The sequence below is a fragment of the Podarcis raffonei genome, chromosome Z (genome assembly GCF_027172205.1).
Source record: "Podarcis raffonei isolate rPodRaf1 chromosome Z, rPodRaf1.pri, whole genome shotgun sequence".
NCBI classification, from domain to species: domain Eukaryota; kingdom Metazoa; phylum Chordata; class Lepidosauria; order Squamata; family Lacertidae; genus Podarcis; species Podarcis raffonei.
The window spans coordinates 30,597,327-30,617,046 of record NC_070621.1 but is presented as its reverse complement, the minus strand read 5'-3'; the positions used below and the strand labels follow the sequence as shown (position 1 = coordinate 30,617,046).

Here is a 19,720-nt window from a genome sequence, read left to right as displayed (position 1 = left end):
GCAATTCACTAAAGGGGAGGAGATTAGGGGAGGTAGAGAATTGTGACACTGATCCCATTGTGACTCTTCATATGATCCACATATGCTTAATGGCTCAACCACCAACTGAAGCACAAGGTGGGATGGAAACTGGGCAGCAGCAGGAAGTCAAATCCCCACCTATGTAAAGGGGGAAGGAGAAAACAGGGTGGGGAAGGGTGGGGAGGAATAACATCTTTTCCCACCTTTTATTTTTTTTGTGCCTTGGCTAATAATAGCCGTTGGAGATGGTGAATGAAGTCAGTCCCCCAAGGAGAGGCCCAGCAGCACTCAAGCTCCCTTGTGGGAAGTGAACAGCATCCTTGCTGCTTCATGCTCTCAGGATGTCTGGCAGCTCTCTGAACCGCTTCCGGGTTCGTCCAGCAGAACCGCGGGACTGTACGGAAATCCTGCGTCTCATCAAAGTAAGCGGGGGGTGGGGAGGGGAAGAGAGGCTGTAGGGAAGGAAAGTTCGATTTTTAGGCCATTGGACACATTTGGATTTTTGAGTGAGTTGTGTGGGTGCCACCCTTTCTGTTTATCTCTCTCCCATTCCCCTGAATCTGCCCATCCCTACCCAAAGACAAGAACAGAGAAACACACAAAGACACACACTTCCTTCTTCCAAAATATCAGGGTAAAAATTGGATCAGAGTAAAAAATTGGATCCAAGAGAATTAATCTGAGCACTGAAAGAGGAACTGAGAAAGAACATCACTCTTCCACTCTTTCCTCAAGGTAGAAAAGGGTAATTACCTTTGCTACCTGATGACCAGGGCTACCCTAAGGAGTTCTCCAAGTTGCCATCGTATCCATTGGCGACTCCTTGGCTTGGGACTGTCATGAGACACAGTCCAATCCTATAAACTGCTAGACTAGCAGATAAGTATGATTGCGGTAATTTCGGAAGGAAGGAAGATTTAAACATTTTTAGGATCATAGAACATCCCAGAGTGGCTTATAAGAAAGGAGCCACTATAAAACATTATGAACTAGGCAATTAAAATAATACATAATTTGTGAAAACTCTTTAAATACTGTATAAAACAAAGAGGACAGCAGATAGCAAAGCCACATAAAATCACCACAACCAGTCACATAATAATCCCCAATGCAAAACCAATGCCATTTACAAAATTAATAGGTTCATTTTACACAAAAACAGACAAGAAAATAAAAGTCTTTAGGGGCTGTAATGCCATGGGTGACACTAATGAGTGTGACTTCTGCCAGCACAGCAGCAAGCATGCTCTGCTTCCTGTCTCTCCCAGTCAGGACGTCTGACGAAATGGCTTCCCCCAGGGGCCAGCTGAGGGAGCAGGGAGGGCTGACGGTGCGGGACTATTACAGCACAGCCAAGTTTATTTCATTTCATTTCATTAAATTTATATCCCCACCCCACTTTCCTCTAACAAGCTCAAGGTAACATGCACGCTTCTTCTGACAACAACCCTGTGATGTAGGTTAGGCTGAGAGACTATAGCTGTTCCAAGGTTGCTCAGAAAACTTCATGGGGATTATGAACCCTGGTTTTTCAGGTTCTAGACCACACTGGTTCTCTCTGGTTGGTAATCCCCATTGAACTCGGTGAGACTTCCTTCTGAATAAACATCCACAGGTCTGTGCTGTTAATGTTTGCTAATAAAGACAAACCCCACCTCTTTGCCCACAATCATTGCGATCCTGAGTGCTTTTCCTGCCTTCTACCCACACCCATATACATTTTTTTTTTAACAAGCACATTCGGTCAAATAACACATTTAACATCACATCTAATTTAGCCTTTTATTTGTTGCCCAAATGCAATCAAGGAGATAGCCAGGCAGAGAAAGCAGTCCTTTAATTAGCATTTTGAAAAAATGGATGCAGTTTCTATTATTTCTGACCCCTCCACCACTCTCTTCTACTGGTTTAAAACCATGCTATTCTGTCAGCAGTTTTATCTATTTATCTTCCTGTTTTAATACTGAATTACCCCTTTTAATCGTTGTCATTAGCTATCAGTATTCCAGTGATTAAGGCAAGGTGTATATTTTGCAAGCAGAACAGCTCTTAGAATAGCAAGTGGTGCACCTGTAGCTTTCTGTGCAAAGAGCTCTTGCTCTGATGCTCCAGGACATTTAAAAGCTGGTATGTACCAGTTCCTCTTGGACAAAATTGGATGTGCATCCTTCTCCGTCTCAAAGCAGGGTACATATTAAAACATATATTGAGCTGGAAAACTAATCATGCAATTTGCCTCTTGAAATATGGAACCAGAAATTGTGGTTTGTTGCTTTCAGAGAAGCTATCTTATCTGAGCTGTTTCCAAGGAACAGGCACATATGTTGCATTATGCAACATATAGAAGAATTTTATCTCTCCTACCAACAGAGAGGTCTTGGGCTGATCTCTGCCAGTGACCTAGGGAAAGCTATAGATTACTAACTGACGTAATTTATTAAGAGTGCTGGCACTGCCCTTGGGACTTCCCTGAAAAATATTGTTTGGACTTTCATAGAATCATAGAGTTGGAAGAGACCACAAGGGCCATCGAGTCCAACCCCCTGCCAAGCAGGAAACACCATCAGAGCACTCCTGACATATGGTTGTCAAGCCTCTGCTTAAAGACCTCCAAAGAAGGAGACTCCACCACACTCCTTGGCAGCAAATTCCACTGTCGAACAGCTCTTACTGTCAGGAAGTTCTTCCTAATGTTTAGGTGGAATCTTCTTTCTTGTAGTTTGGATCCATTGCTCCGTGTCCGCTTCTCTGGAGCAGCAGAAAACAACCTTTCTCCCTCCTCTATGTGACATCCTTTTATATATTTGAACATGGCTATCATATCACCCCTTAACCTCCTCTTCTCCAGGCTAAACATGCCCAGCTCCCTTAGCCGTTCCTCATAAGGCATCGTTTCCAGGCCTTTGACTATTTTGGTTGCCCTCCTCTGGACACGTTCCAGTTTGTCAGTGTCCTTCTTGAACTGTGGTGCCCAGAACTGGACACAGTACTCCAGGTGAGGTCTGACCAGAGCAGAATACAGTGGCACTATTACTTCCCTTGATCTAGATGCTATACTCCTATTGATGCAGCCCAGAATTGCATTGGCCTTTTTAGCTGCCGCGTCACACTGTTGGCTCATGTCAAGTTTGTGGTCAACCAAGACTCCTAGATCCTTTTCACATGTACTGCTCTCAAGCCAGGTGTCACCCATCTTGTATTTGTGCCTCTCATTTTTTTTGCCCAAGTGCAATACTTTACATTTCTCCCTGTTAAAATTCATCTTGTTTGTTTTGGCCCAGTTCTCTAATCTGTCAAGGTCATTTTGAAGTGTGATCCTGTCCTCTGGGGTGTTAGCCACCCCTCTCAGTTTGGTGTCATCTGCAAATTTGATCAGGATGCCCTTGAGTCCATCATCCAAGTCGTTGATAAAGATGTTGAATAAGACCGGGCCCAAGACAGAGCCCTGTGGCACCCCACTAGTCACTCTTCTCCAGGATGAAGAGGAACCATTGATGAGCACCCTTTGGGTTCGGTCAGTCAGCCAGTTACAAATCCACTGAGTGGTAGCATAGTCAAGATCACATTTTACCAGCTTCTTTACAAGAATATCATGGGGCACCTTGTCAAATGCCTTGCTGAAATCAAGGTAGGCTACATCCACTGCATTCCCTTCATCTACCAGGCTTGTAATTCTGTCAAAAAACGAGATCAGGTTCGTCTGACATGACTACGAGATCAGGTTCGCGGACTTTGTCAGCTTCCATAAACAGGGGCCAATCTGAAGCAATGATGGAGGCAAGCCAGAGTTAGATGTGTGTTTGTTTTGGCATATTTTGTTTGGTTTGGTTTGTTTTTTAGAGAAAATCTGGAATGTGTGTATATTTTTGAAGTTCATATAATTTTTATTTTAAGGAAAAGAAAACCAATCAATACAACAATAACAGTCAACCAAAACCTGAACTGATGATCCCCAGAGATTTTCAAGTGTCTCTAGGAAGAAACTTAATATTAGTAGATGAACCGGCGCTTGTCCCATGCGCTATGACAGTGTTGGCAGCTGCGGTTGTGACGGAGCATCCGTTGCCTCTCCATGGCTGCTGCTGCCAGCTTCCTTCCTTGGGCAGCTCATGGCAGCTGCTGTAAAGCATATGAAGAGGAGAAGGAGCAGGGGAAGCTTCCACCACGGAAGCGCAGCCCTTTGTGACATGTCAGCTCTGAGGGGCAGGCAGAGGGCAGGACCACCCTGAGCAGTAAGAAAGCGAGAGTGCAAGGAGTTGATTTTTATTTTTATTTTTTTAAAAAATGCTTTGTGTGTTCATTCTAATCTTGTCCCTTTCTAAAAATTTACTTGTGTGCGAATTTCTTTTTTGTAAATCTACCGAAGAATAAAATAAAATCGGGATTAAGGGGTTTCCTTAGGACAGTGTAGGGTGCGTGTGCTGTGTCCCATTGGTCTAGTGGTGGTGAAACCCGCCCTCCTTCTGATTGGAAATGCTTTAGAGGTGGGACACAAAAAATGTAGGGTGGTTGAGGAGGGTCAATAGGGAGTGGGAAGTGAGTGAGAAAAGCCCCTATTTTTGTGTGAGGAAGGGTACAAACTTGCTGCTCTCTAAATGTTTTGCACAAGGACTCCCACTATGCACAGCCAGAGCTATATTTGTAGTCCAAAACATATGGAGGTCACCAAGTTGATGAAGGTTGATCTGAAGGTTCCAATGCCCAGCATTCTCAGAAACTGTCCCACCACACATCACTTTTCAGCCCCACTGACATTGAAGTATTGTGCAATATGTGAAAGAACCCTGAGCTACCCAGAACAATTTATCAGCTTAGCTATCTGAGTTCCTTTAAACTGGAGATGACGGGGATTGAATTTAGTACCTTCTGCCTGCAAAGCCAGGGTTCTGCCACTGAGTTATGGAAAGCACCTCCATATCTTCCTTGGTAAAACAAAAAGCAGCAGCAAGTAACAAGAACAAAGAGCAGGCTGCTAGCAAGTTCCACAGAGAAGCAGCAGCATCTTGTTGCTCATGGCATGGAATATTCCAATCATTAATATCAATTATCAAAGCTTCTGCTTTGAAGGGTTTCACTCATAAACCTGTTCCATCCTGTTTCCAGCTCAATCTGTTGCTTTAAAACTTGCACATAAAAAAACAATATTTCTTTTTTATTTGTTTATTGGAAGGTTTGTGCAGTGGGCAGCAGAGATGTATACATGTGATACAACAGAGTCTATTGTTTCCGCCCAAATATTTATGAAGCAAAATAGTAGAAGCTGTTGTTGTTATTATGATTATGAAAAATACATAAATAGAAGTCATAGAACAAATCTGCCTAACAAATATCCATTGACTTGTTCTGATACTCTGTAAGGCTCCTAATAAAATAAGCGGGTCAACATGATCCTGTACTGCATTACACCAGTGAATAATTTCAAAAGCTCGGATGTCCCAGGGTTGAAAAACATACTCCGTTCTCATGGTGATTCTTTGTGGCCTCTGGCGGGAGGAGGGGGAGTGACAGAGCATCTATTTTCTGTCTCTCCCTTCATTTCATGGTACAGGTGTGTGGGTGGAGCTTGCTGTTCTCTCCCTGTACTTGCCTTTTATCTGAGGCTCCCACATCAGGTTTTCCATTCCTTGTCTGCGAGTACCAGACACAACTGCAGCTTCTAATTAGCCGGTTGCTGGTGTTTGCAAACCTGTCTTTGCCCAAAGACACACCTGGTGTCATATATGATATCAAATTTTGGGCAAGTTGCTGCAGCTAATGAGGTCCATGAGCCAGAAGGCCCCCCTCCCAGCTCAGCTATGGCACCTTGGAAAGGAATCACTTTGCTTGTGTCGGTGGCACAGCCACCAGCCTCCCAAAAACTTGCCAGATTCTGCTTCTGTCCCAGTTTCCCTGTTGGGGAGGGGTCATCAATATTCAACCTTGCATGAGAATTCTTCCACCACTCCTGGTTTCACAGAGAAGGTAATCAATGGCTACCAGCCATGGCGGCTATGTACTAACTCTGAATCACAAGGGGTTAGGAGGATATTGTTGCAACCAGGTCCCTTTTGTAGGCTTCCCAGAGGCATCTGGTTGGGCACTATAAGAACAGGATGGTGGGCCACATGCTCTTCTTATACTCATGTCAAAGTTCTTCTCCTTTATTCATTTATTTACATTTATTAAATTAGTATACCACCCTTCATCCAAAGATCTCAGGGCATTCAGAGTATTTCTGCCTGCATGGTGGAAAGGCTCCCCTTTGGCACCGGACACAGCTCCCAGGCAGGTATTCCGCACAAGCACAAGAAAGGTTAGTGCGACACCTGCCTGCCTGGCCTCCCACTTGTCCATCCATTCCCAACAGCAGGGGCTGGTGGACTGGCTGGCTGGGCTCCCTCACCCACTTGCTTGCTTAGTCTGCCTCAGCTCCTGGTATAACCAGTACCTGGTATGGCCAGTCCCAGAGGCACCATTCACTTGGGAAGCTTATAGCCAGGGCGGCTGCAACAAACAGAGAGGGCATCAGGGAAGGAAGGAGGGGCAGAGGCCAGTGTGGCTTGTGGTGCCCCTATCATTCCAAGGCACCCCAGGGTGCCAAGACACACTGGTTGAAAACCCCTGCTCTAGGGCATCCGATTGGTAATTCCGGGAATAGGATGCTTGACTAGATGGGCATATGCCTAATCTCTCAAGGCTCTCCTTATATCAAGGTGCTGACCTTCACTAACAACACCATTACAATCTTTCATAGTCTGCTTTGCTATTTTGGTGATATTCTGGTTTCTTCTCTTGGCAGGAACTAGCTGCTTATGAAAACATGCCTAATGCAGTAAAAGTAACAGAAACAGGTAAGGTAGATGCCTAGCGTATTAAATTTAGGAGGCTGCTATTTATTTTACCTCCAGGTCTTCTTCAGAGCGTAACATGCGATCAAGTCCTCGGCCCTGTCCCTCAGGTGAAGAACCACACAGTTGTTGTTCCAATACAGTTTACAATTTTAAAACACTAAAACAAATACATTATATAAGAGACTGACATCCTCTTATGCCAACTGATGGCCTGGGCTCCCTCACTTCTGCCTCCCCTCAAGGCAGGTGTCTTTATTTTTATATACAAATTGCATCACCTGGTGGCAGGATGCTGGTGGTAATTTTAGGATCATAGCAAGAACTGAGATGGAATTGAACCAGTTTCCATCCTTGCTATGGTCCTGATTTGATCGTCTTTCTAACACACACACACACACACACACACACTGCAATTTGCATTGGGGTTGAAAGAAATCTTGCACATTGTGCAAATCCACATTTCAAGTGTACCGTATTTTTCGCCCTATAGGATGCACTTCCCCCCCTCCAAAAATGAAGGGGAAATGTGTGTGTGTCCTATGGGGCGAATGCAGGCTTTCGCTGAAGCCTAGAGAGCGAGAGGGGTCGGTGCGCACCGATCCCTCTCGCTCTCCAGGCTTCAGGAAGCTCTCCGCAAGCCTAGGGAGCCCGCGGGAGCCCGCAGCCTGCATCTCAAAGCCTAGGGCGCGCTGCACAGTGTGCCCCAGGCTTCGGTTCCCCGACCTGGTTTGGAGGCTGGCAGTGGGGAGAAGCGCGCTTCTCCCTGCCGCCAGCCCCACAAGCTCGGGGGACAGCGGGGAGGCGGAGCGCCGTCATCCCGCTGTTCCCCGACCTGGTTTGGGCTTCAGGCAGATATCCGCAAGGTGTGGGAGCCCGGCGGGAGCCCCCTGTTCTGGGGGCTGGGGTCGAGGGAAGCTCAGGCTTCCCCCGCCCCAGCCCCGCGCCTGGGGGGGGGGGAAATAATTTTTTTTCTTTATTCCCCCCCCCAAAAAAACTAGGTGTGTCCTATGGGCCGGTGCGCCCTATGGGGCGAAAAATACGGTAATTTGGCTCACAGAAAATGAATGTGAGGGAAGATGGTTCTAGCTCAAATGACCTGACACCGTCCAAATGATTTGGACTCCAACTCCAAGATGTTTGGAGGACGCTATGGTTGGCTAAGACTAGACTAGTCCAACATCTCCCTAACATGCTAGTTATTTACACGCAGGGATTTTAAACCCACCAGCGCCTACCTACCCCTGTTCAAACAGATTTAGCAAAAAAGCTGGTGTTCATGTGGTCTGGCCTTGCATCAGATCTGCATATTGGTGAAGATGCCTGTTTTGGCCTTTGATCTTTTTGTGCCAACACAATTCACATGTTGCTGACCAAAGAAAAGAGCCCCAACAATACAATTTTGTTTGGGCGAATCTCTGATTTCACGCTGCAGTCCATCATGGCTGCTCTCCCACACCCGCCCAGAATTCTACTTTGAGAAGATGCTGGTGGCAACATTATTATTCATTTTTATTATTTATTAAATTTGTATACTGCCATTCATCTGTAGCTCCCGGGGCGATTTGCAACATAAAAATACAAGATAACCCCCCCCCAATACATAATAAAAACAAGAACAAGGCCAAACCAACAACAAACCCTAACCCTCCCTCCCTCCCTCGCACTCCACCCCACACTACTACTACTTAGTACTAGTAAGTACTACTACTTAGTACTACTACCTATCTTGGGACTATATTTTAGTGAGAGCCAGCATGGTGTAGTGGTTAAGAGCAGTGGACTCGTAATCTGGTGAACCGGGTTCGCATCCCCGCTCCTCCACATGCAGCTGCTGGGTGACCTTGGGCTAGTCACACTTCTCTGAAGTCTCTCAGCCCCACTCACCTCACAGAGTGTTTGTTTTGGGGGAGGGAAGGAAAGGAGATTGTGGGCTGCTTTGAGACTCCTTAAGGGGAGTGAAATGTGGGATATCAAGTCCTAGGGGTCACGAAGAGTCGGACACGACTAAACAACAACAACAACATTCTAGTGCTTTATTCAACTATCTAAACATTTCAGATTTGCTTCGAGATGGTTTCGGATCACGTCCTTTCTTCCAGTGTTTAATAGCAGAAGCAAATAAGGATGATGCAATGCAGGGTAAGCTTTCAAGAAAACAAAGTTATCATTTATTTGTATAACTAGGCATCCCATAGAATGAGTGCCAACACTGAAAATGCTCCACCTCAAGAAGCTACCCACTGGACTGCATCTGGTGGGGTACCCAGAAAAGGACCTCAGAAGATAATAGGGTCTAGGTGGGTCGGGGTGGGGAACCTGCGGGCCTCCAGAAGTTGCTGGACTACAACTTTATCACTTCTGGCTATGCTGAATGGGCCTGATGTGGGTGAGGGGTCCAATGACATTTGGAGAGCCTCATCATTGGCAATGCTGAGTCTCCCAGTTCAACTGCAACCTTCTAAGCCTCCCTATCTGAACTTTGGTACTCTCATCATAGCAAATCCCACCCTAGCTATACCCGCGCGGCTCCTGTGGGCTTTTGCGGGAGGTGGGGGAATTCCGCTACCTCCTGCAAAAGCAGGAAGAAGGTCTTGGAGTAGCGGACAGAGCTGCGGGGGGGGGGGATCATATTTATTCCCTTGATTCCCCCCCCCTGAAAACTAGGTACGCCCTATAGGGCGAAAAATACGGTACCTATTCCAAACCCTTCCAATCTGGATTCCACCAATCCAACTCCGCAAATGGCAGAAAAAACTACACTCGTTTATCTTCTCACACGAAAAGCCAAAAATAAGCCCCAAACACCTGCATCTCTCCACCTCAGAAGGAGCATGGGGAATCCCCAACATAGAACTATACTACATCGCCAACCATATAATCCCATACATTCTAGAAGATGAGAAGAAACAATGGGTACACTTGGAGAGAGACATAATCGAAAACACTCCCACCCCAGCATATACTTTCCTCCAAAACAAACTAAGGAAAATCCTCACCACACTAAACAGGTTCACACAGACCAGGCTTCCTTAAACTTGGCCCTCCAGATGTTTTTGGCCTACAACTTCCATGATCCTTAGCTAGCAGGACCAGTGGGCAGGGAAACAGCCTTACTAGAAAAGCTAACCAGTAGACTGAAACTGACATGGGAAGAAATAGAAGAGGATGCCTTCACTTCAGCATGGCTCCCCTTTATCACATACACAGCCCAACAAGGCAACAGCATGAACCCACCGACAGAATACAATTCAATATAGCTAACTTAACCCAACAACTCAGAGCAGGGTTTTCATTGCCAGTGCTTCTGTTCTGTGGAACAGCATCCCTATTGGGATATAGTGAGCCCACCACTTATGTGGGTTTTATGCTGGGAAGTTCCCAGAGTCAGATAAGCAAAATGGAGGGCTCTTTCTGTGGTGGGTTTCCCCTGCTCTCCAACTATTTTTCAGCTGTGTGCCAGAGGTTCTGATTGCGCAGGTAAATTAAGGGTAAATCGTGGACCCACTTTACTTTTGGGGGAAATAAAAGACATTATTGCTTTGACAAGCTTCTACATTTCAAGAGAAAGGTTTCTGCTTTAAATGTTCACTTTGTATTGTTTGGAAGCCTGTATTTAGTTGGATTTTTCCTATTCTTTTCGAAACTGTTTTTCATTTTTATGTTTGTAAATCGCAGACTCACGTGAAAGGCAATAATAAATATCTCCCCACAAGAACTCCCCTGTTATCCAGGACCTAAAACATGTAACTTGCACTCCTTGGCATTTAAAGTGTGGAGAATATTCTACTTTGTTTTGGAATTGCTTGTCAACAACAGATTGCTACTTCCCTCAAAATACTTTATGCAATTTTAAATGAGTTTCAGCACACGTTGTTGAACCTCCTGCCATTTGACCAAGAGGCACATAGTGTGTCCTAAAATATGACAGCCTCAATCCTTTTAATTGCTTGGAGAATTCAAAAAACTTTTTAAAAAAATCAGCTAAACATTAAAGGTCTGGCAATAGCTTCACAATCCAAAAGAGGCTTTTAGATTTGTGTTCTGTTAGTCACAGATGTATATACCACCCTGCTGGAGGGCAAATGGTGTTTTGAAGCTAATAAATATTTCAAAAGCAATTCTTGGCATATCCTGATGGGAGGGAGAATGGGTCAACTGTGCAACAAAAATGAAATTAACACCCCCCACCAAGAATATGAAGATATTTACATGAACCTAAAATGTGAGCCCTTTGATCCTGGCCTTTTTTTAGAGCTTAGTCAGTGGTTGGGGAGGTGGTATTTGGCTTAGCGCAGTAGTGCTGGGAGAGAGAGGTAATTAACCTCTCACACAGTTTCCCCTATCCTTCCCTATGTCTGAGCTATTAAAATGCTCTCTAGGGGGGAAAGGACAAGTGCAATATAGGCTCTTATTTTTCTTTCCACCCACCAAGATGATATCACTGCATCTAATACAGTGGTACCTCTGGTTACATACTTAATTCGTTCCGGAGGTCCATTCTTAAGCTAAAACTGTTCTTAACCTGAGGTACCACTTTAGCTAATGGGGCTTCCCGCTGCTGCCGCGCTGCCGCCGCGCGATTTCTGTTCTCATCCTGAAGCAAAGTTCTTAACCCAATATACTATTTCTGGGTTAATGGAGTCTGCAACCTGAAGCGTATGTAACCTGAAGCGTATGTAACCCGAGGTACCACTGTACAGTGGTGGTTAGTGTCCATTGGGACTGGTAGGGTGGAAGGCAGGGAGGCCAACAGAAGGTGGCACCAGAGTAAACAACAGGTAGAGCCAGAGCCAATGACAGAGAGAGTGAAATAAATTTGCTATGTCTCCATCCTCCTGGCTGCTGAGTTCTACAAGGGCAACAATGGGACTAAGGAGGGGGAAGTTGAGAGGCAGTGGTACAACCTGGTCTAGCTGCAGTTAAGAAGGTAGACATGAGGAAGGTAGACAGAGGTTGGAGGGGCAATGCCCCCACCTACCCAAACAGACCAGCCTCTGCTGCTCTAATAGCCAACTCAGGTACTGAGTGCAGAGAGGATTGGAGCCAGTGTGGTATAGTGGTTAGGGTGTCAGACCAAGTCCTGGTTCAAATTCCCACTCAGTTATTAAGCTCTCTGGGTGACCTTGGGCCAGTACTACTTCATAGGGGTGGTGGGGAGGAGGAGCTCCATGGAGAAAAAGGTGGTATATAAATGTAGTAAATAAAATAAATAAGTAATAAATTGGTGGCAAAGTGGGACCACTGACAACAAAGGAAAGGAGAAAATCTCTGTATGCTCAGGGGGAAGACAGAATTACTAATGGGGCTTCTGAGGCACAATTGCATCATTATGTTGGTGTGGGACTATTTTGGCTTTGTTACTGAAAATGTTTTTAATTAAAAAAACATTGAAGTGGCTTTTCCTTATAGCAGTGTGGTTCTCTTTTCTTTTGTTGTATTAAACAGTAAGCCCTTTTATATTGAGGAAATTTGATTTGCTTAAAAAATAACTACACATGGTTTTGTTTGCTCCCCTGGCTCCTTTGGAAGGCCATGACAAAAGAATATATTTTTTTTCAAAAATGCAAATTTAATACTTCTTACAAAAGGTGCCATTACCAAATTCAGTAAAATTCTGGTCTATTTATGTTGAAGTGATCATTTAGAAGGAAGGTGTAGTATCTAATGTTAGTTAGACCTGTGGAAATTAATGATTATTACTAAACTAAAACAAATGTGTGCACTCTGAGTAGAAATTAGTTGGATACAGTCTAAGATGATTAACTAATTCATAATTCTCTAGCTGATTGACAGCCTTACACAATAGTGGTTATTTCCTTACAATAGCTGTTTTGTGTCTCACCAGATACCGACATTGTAGGGTTTGCTATGTATTACTATACTTATGACCCTTGGATTGGCAAGCTGTTGTACTTAGAAGACTTCTACGTTATGGATGAATATAGAGGTAAAAATAATACTGTTTGCACATAATAAAGTGAGAAGCAGTGTGGAGGTGTGGTTAGGTAGTTGGGCTGAGATTGGGAAGACCCCAGAGATAAAGTCCTCATCACTTAACCCTAAAGTCTAAAACTGGGTTAGGGAAACTGTGGCCCCCAATATATTGTTGGATTCCTAGCTCCCATCAGGCCCAGCCAGTTGGGCAAGGCGGTTTGCATTAAAAGGGAAACATACCTAATTTGCACTTTCCAAAACAAAATGCAAACTGAAACAGTCATCCTTTGAAATTTGCGATGCAGTTCTCCAACCAAGGAAAGTGTTCAAAATTGCATATACCAGGGTGAAATGTGCATAAAATGCACCTAACTCCTGCACCAAGCTGGTGCCAAACATATTGCTTTCCGTTCCTTTGGACCATCAAGACCATATACACCGTCCAGGCTTGCTTAGTGAAAAATGAATCATGTAAGGGAAATTGCTTTTCAAAATTGTTTATACTGGGAGTTTTGCACTGATTTGGAATGTGAATAACTGAATTTAAGACTGCCCGGGATTTCCGTGCGCTGCTCTGGTTCGCCAGAAGCAGCTTCATCATGCTGGCCACATGACCCAGAAGCTGTACGCCGGCTCCCTCGGCCAATAAAGCGAGATGAGCGCCGCAACCACAGTTGGCCACGACTGGACCTAACGGTCAGGGTTCCCTTTACCTTTTAACTGCCACTAACCATGGTGGCTTCTGAAGAACCATTTTGTCCTGAGGAAAGGGGAGAATAGGATTTCAATATTGAGTTATTTCTCATTTTGCCTTGTTTTATTGTCTAATTGTTACTCATGCTTATTGTTAATAATTCTATGGAGCCAGCTTTGTGGGGCAGTATAGGGAAACACCTTGAATAAATATTTACATTCTACATTGAACAACCATCAGTAACCTGGTGCCTTGCAATGTTTTGGACTACAGTACAACTCTCAAAATCATTGATCATCAGCTCTGCTAGCTGGGGCTAGGGATGGAGGAGAAACTAGATTCAGTTCACATTTATAGGCAAAGCTTCCTAATTCGCATTTTCTGTAATACACAAACTGAAATGCCACAAGCTTTCCTTGGAGATTCACACTTCTCTCAATTTTGCAGTACAGTTCCCAAGCCATGTAATGTGTGGGAAAATGCATAAACTGGGCACAAAAATGCATATATTAGTAAAAATAGCATACAAAATGCAAAGCTATATGCTAGAGAAGATTGCAAAGTTGTGTATATATATATATATATATATATATATATATATGGGAAAATGCACAATAAAATATCACTAAGTTCTCATGAGAATTTTTATTTTTTTTAAAGTGAAGTGATGTGCCAATGTGGAGAACTGCATTTGAGTGTGAAAAAATGAGAAACCCAAATTGATAGATTCACCCATCCTTAGTTGGGGCTGATAGGACTTGGGAGTCCAACAAAATTTGTAGGGAACCAGGTGGAAGGAGGCTAGCCTTGCAGTTCCATTTCCTTTTCTTTCCTAAAATAATGATAAATGTACAGGCTTCTTTGCAATTTCAAAGAAATTAAATTTTTTGTATGTGTATAGGATAATGCATTAGATTTTACCTGTAAATGTTCCTATTTTGTTCATGGCTCATGGCAAAGAAGATAAAATAGCATATTGTCAAAGCAGGCAAATTTTTCACATGGGTATGTTGCAAGTTTTGTCATCTGAGGTTTTTCTGAACTGTGTTTTGGCAGGTTGGGGCATTGGAACAGAACTTTTAAAAAGATTAAGCCAGGCAAGTTATATTTTCCTGTCTTCTATTTACTTGTATGTATTTACTTTGTAAGCTGTATATTCAACAGTACAGACTTAAATATACTTTAGTCAAAAAGCTGCTGACATATTGGGACTGAAACCGGGAAAAGGGTGGGTGGAGTTTGGGAATCCAAAGGTATATAAATATAGTTTATTTTTATCTTTATTTTGCTTTGCTATTGGCATGGAAATGGGGAAAGACGTGGAAGGGAAACTCTTGGTCGACCTTAGGAAAATGATGTGTAAATTTGATTAAGTAAAAACTGATTTTTTAAAACGGTCTAAATTAAAATAAAATAAGGTTTGTAAATATAAATTGAGGAAATGGAGGAAAGAAGAAAAGTTAAATAATATGTCAGAATAAATTAAATTAAGTTAAAATGGAGAAGTAAACTAAGGATTTGCTGAACCAATAATTTAAATTGGAATACAAGAAGGGGAGGTGTGAGGAGGTCTGGGAAACAGGTTAAAAGAAAATAAGTATTTGAACTATCAGGTGTTTTTAATTGGTTTTTTTTTAAGTTTGGGATTTTTGTATTTTTTTGTTTTTTCTGTTTATTTTTGTATTTGTTGTTATAAGTTTTGTTCTTTTTGGAAATGCTAATAAATATTCATTTGAAAAAAAGCAGCTGCTGACATATTAAATTTGACTGAGAGTCTTCTCTAGCCTGGTGCCCTCCACATGTTGCTGGACTACAACTCCCATCACCCTTATTGCTCATTCTGGCTGAGGATGATGGGAGCTGGAGTCCAACAGCATCTGGAGGGCTACCAGTTCCCCAGACCTGGTTTCATTATTTAAGTCAGCTGTGAGAATCAAGAAGCAAAAGAGAGGATCAACAGGGTATCAGTGGTTAGAACCTCTAATCTCATTCACACAAGCGACAGATGAGATTGTAAAAACTGTTGATACAACTGTTTCATGCTTCAGAATGCAGGTAGGGGCTTGCATATGCAGGAACACACACGAAAAGTTCCTGAAATTTCTAACAGAACACAAGGTGAAATGTGAGTTAATAGCAGAATGCAGAGGCTAAAAAGGGGGCTAATGCACCAGCAAAAATATATGTAGATTGTAATAATTTCTTCCACTCTGAAGAAATTCACCTCACCTGGAGTGCTGCATCTAGCTCTGGACGTTGCAGCATAGTGATAATCTGGAACAGAGAGCAATACAGCAACACAGAAAACCTGCCTTCTACCAAATCTTATCATTGGCAGCTCTCCAGGCTTTCAGATGGGGGCAATCCCAGACGTACTTGAAAATGCCAGAAGGTGAAAGGGGAACCTTCTGCATGCAAAGTGTACGCTCTGCCACTGAGCCATGACATCTCCTCCCAAAGATGGTGAGGGGTCTGCAAACCATGTTCTGTGAGTTGGGCTTAAATCTGGAGGACAGGCATCTTCAAATATCTGAAGGGATGTCATATAGGTTATTGTATTTTAGTGTTTTATTGGAAGCCGCTCAGAGTGGCTGGGGAAACCCAGCCAGATGGGCGGGGTATAAATAATAAATTATTATTATTATTATATAAATGAAGCAAAATTGTTCTGTGGAACAGACTCCCTAGGAAGGAAGTAAACTTTGTCTTTAGAGGTTACTAAACAGAAAACAGCCACCTATCAAGAATGGTGTAGCAGTGGATTTACTGCATTGGCATGAAGGGGACTAGACTAGGTGACCTTTGAAATCCCTTCTAACTCAATACTTTCCTAATCCCTCTGTACTAATAAATAAAATCAGAATTTTGCATATATAAAAACTAGATGTCAGGGGGAAGAGTTATAGCTGAACACTCTCACTGTTGTGCTAGCTTTCTATGTGTGGGGAAGCTTTCAGTATGAAAATACATTGAACCATGTAATCCTCACTTGTAGTCTGAAGGGGTACCAACAGTTTTAACCATCTCATCATTTGTATGAATGAAGTTTTTACTTGCATTCCAACTGGTGACTCAGCTTAGTTCTCCAGCTGTGACACAATATCCTCTTCCAGAAGGGCAATCCTAATCAACTTCCTGAGTTTGGGAAGGGAGACTAGGTAGAAAAAGAGGGAAGAGTTACAGGTTTGAAAAATGTGGAAGTTACACCCTAGACTAGAACTTACCTCAAAAAACAGATTGGATTTTAAGTCTTCTCCTTGAGTGCTTATGATTGGGATCATACTATAGTATGATTTCTTACCTGTTTGTGATGTTCACCTTTCAGCTGAATCATCCTTTTAATATTGTTGCATGAGCACTTTTAAGATAAAACTTCCTGATGCATTGTTTTTAACTGTTTGTAAGCTTTGTGCATTTTATGGATGTGTAAGTTGCTTTGAGACATTTGTGAGTGGAAATGAAAACAATTATAGGAATCTTTAAATAAAACAATGAGAAATTAAATGGTGGGTGTGCAATGTACCATCACAGCTACTGTACATATCAACTGGCTCTGAACCAGAAAAGCATTTTGCCAGCTAAAAGGTTTTATAGGAATTCTTAACAAATTAGTGACTAATTAATGACTTATATCCAAATCTCTGATCTTGTATTAATGCTTAAAAATGCCCAAGAACGTGAGAACAGCAAAGAGCTTTAAGTTGTCCCAGTTTAGATTAAGAACTCTAGATGCAGGTATTATAGTCCTACAACTTTCTGTGCAATCCATGAATGCAGTGCTTCTTGCAAAGAAAGCCAAGTAACTGTGTTTTCTTTTACTCCAAGTTTTGTTTCTGCATTTGCTACAGTAATAATTTCAAGCAACAAGATTAACTGGCAGCTTAAATATAAATGGTTTAAAAAAGTAACTCCCAAAAGAAGTAGTGGTGGTTACCAACCTCATGGCTTAGAGGGAATGCATAGAGGGAAAGGCAATAAATGGCATAGAGTGGGCATGTACAACACATCGATCGCGATCGACTGGTGGAACCTGAGACTGATTATGGTCGATCGCAGGTTGATCGCTGTGCTCCTGGGGGGACTTGAGGGAGATGCTGCCCTGCCGCCTCCGAGGGAGAGCTGGTGTGTGCATTTGCTGCCAGCTTGCTATCCTTCCTGCTGCACTCAGCACTGGTGGTGGGGTGGGATGGGATGCTGCCTGAGGGAGAGAAAGAGAGGGAGAGAAAGAGAGTGCCCTGGCTTGCTATCCTTCCCGCTGCGCTGAGTGCTGGCAGTGGAATGGGATGCTGCCTGAAGAAGAGAGGGAGGGAGGGGGAGAGGGAGAGGGAGAGGGAGAAAGCAGGGAAGGAAGAATCATGGAGCAACCCGGAAGGGAAAGAGTTCACACACACACACACACACACACACACACAGAGAGAGAGAGAGAGAGAGAGAGAGAGAGAGAGAGAGAGAGAAAAGCTGGCTCCTCAGATCTGTGCAAACTAATATATAGTTTGACTTTTCTCACTTGTTTAGTTACTTCTCCATCTAACTACTGTATCTATGAAATAAAGATCTATCTATCTATCTATCTATCTATCTATCTATCTATCTATCTGGCTTTCGAGGGTGGTAGAGCACTGCTAGTTTTTGATACTTGTTGGTAGATCGGAGGCAACTTAAGCTTGGATGTGCCTGGCATAGAGGGAAAGGCAATAAATGGCTACCAGCACTGGACACCCCTCTCTTATTTCCCAAAATGCTATTGCCTGTGCTTACTTTTCAGATAGCAATCGAAACCAACTGCAGCTGCATGCATTTCCTTGTTGTTGTTTGGAACAAGCCATCTATAGAGTACTATATGAGGCGTGGTGCTTCAGACCTTTCCACTGAAGAAGGCTGGCATCTCTTTAGATTTGACAAAGAAAATCTAGTCAGAATGGCTTCTGGAGACTAAAAGAAGGAAGTCCGCCATTTTTTTTTTATCACTCTCAAAGCTTGGAGTGCTCATCAGGCTTGCGATGAAAAACCTCACTTACAAGGGGAGACTTCTGGTTAACACAGTGGCGTCAAAGCAGAGTGCAAATAGCAAGAAAAATTAAAAGAAGGATGCGTGTTTTATGACTGACATGACTTTGATAAATTGCTTTACTTTTTCTTCACATGGATGTACAACACTTCAAATGCAGCCTGAATCTTACGGATCAGTTTAAGCAAAGGTATACTCAACTGGTGACTCATATGGAGAAAGAACACAGGTGGGACATAATGTGCTGGCCTGGCCAGGAAACCTCTTGCTTTTCTTCAAATACAAAAATAGCTGGTGCCCTAGTGTACTGTATTAGAGCATGTACAAGCTTGTGCCCAGAAGGAAGAACAGGACTTTGTGGGAAAGAGCACCTGCCTTGCATGCAGAAAGTCCCATACTCAATTCCTGGTGCCTCCAAGTCAGAGGATGCCAAGCTGGGAAAGGCTGCCTTAGACAAACCATTCTCTCTCAGCCTCAGTCCCCCGATTTCCAGTGACTTGCCTGTTTAGAAAGGTTACAACTAGAGAATACATGATACACTTTAAAAAACTGTACCTATTTTAGGTATTACCATTAAAACCACAGGCTTTGCATACAGTCAGAGATTCAATCACCAGTTTTTCTGGGTAGGGCTGGGAAAACACACTCGTCTGAAACCTGGAGAGCTTTTGCCAACCAGAGTACACAATCTGAACCAGAGAGACCATATTGTCTGACTCAGCTTCCTATGTTCCTGTGGTCTTGCACTTTTCCTACCCTTACCCAAAGCAGTATCATGACATTTTGTGTCACATGGCTTGTTGCTATATCACCAATACTGGAGAACCAAGGCAGCGTCCCAGTACCCACATAAAGCAGGGGGCGGCAGAAAGGAGATCAGTATCTACTAGTAGACCCCAGAGTGACTTTTCAGTAGATCAGCTAGAGTTTCAGCAACTATTTTAACTATAGCAATGACAAAATGACACCCCAAGTTAGGCTGTTGCATTGCAGAAAGCTAACCAGGAGTGGCATTGTGTGTGAAAGGATTGTGCGCTCACTTCAGTTTTAGTATGAAAAACAAATGTGTTGGCTCAGAATGTGCTCAGAAGCACCCTGTTGTTTAATCCTGTATGCCTTTTTTGGCTGGCTCTCTTTGGTAGATCTTTTTGGCTCAGGCGCAACTTCATCCGATTTTGTATCAGGAATAGAGTAGGTGGGTGTGACTTGGCCAAAGTGGAATTGAGGTCAAAT

At 43.3% G+C, this 19,720-nt stretch overlaps 1 protein-coding gene across 3 annotated transcripts; it reads left to right on the top strand.

Annotated features, from left to right (window-relative positions):
* Positions 1–98: 98 nt before the first annotated feature.
* Positions 99–18,586, top strand: SATL1 (spermidine/spermine N1-acetyl transferase like 1). Of its 3 annotated transcripts, none has more exons than XM_053374520.1 (6): positions 99–443; positions 6,800–6,851; positions 8,910–8,990; positions 12,697–12,798; positions 14,536–14,576; positions 18,245–18,586. In XM_053374520.1, exons 1-6 carry the CDS (start codon positions 363–365, stop codon positions 18,413–18,415), a joined length of 528 nt encoding a protein of 175 aa, XP_053230495.1. In that variant the 5' UTR covers positions 99–362; the 3' UTR covers positions 18,416–18,586. The 3 variants fall into 3 exon arrangements, with proteins under 3 accessions (XP_053230495.1, XP_053230497.1, XP_053230494.1); XM_053374522.1 differs by lacking the exon at positions 99–443 and adding an exon at positions 6,061–6,313 and having other exon boundaries at positions 18,249–18,404; XM_053374519.1 differs by lacking the exon at positions 99–443 and adding an exon at positions 6,128–6,313.
* The last annotated feature ends 1,134 nt before the right edge of the window (positions 18,587–19,720 follow it).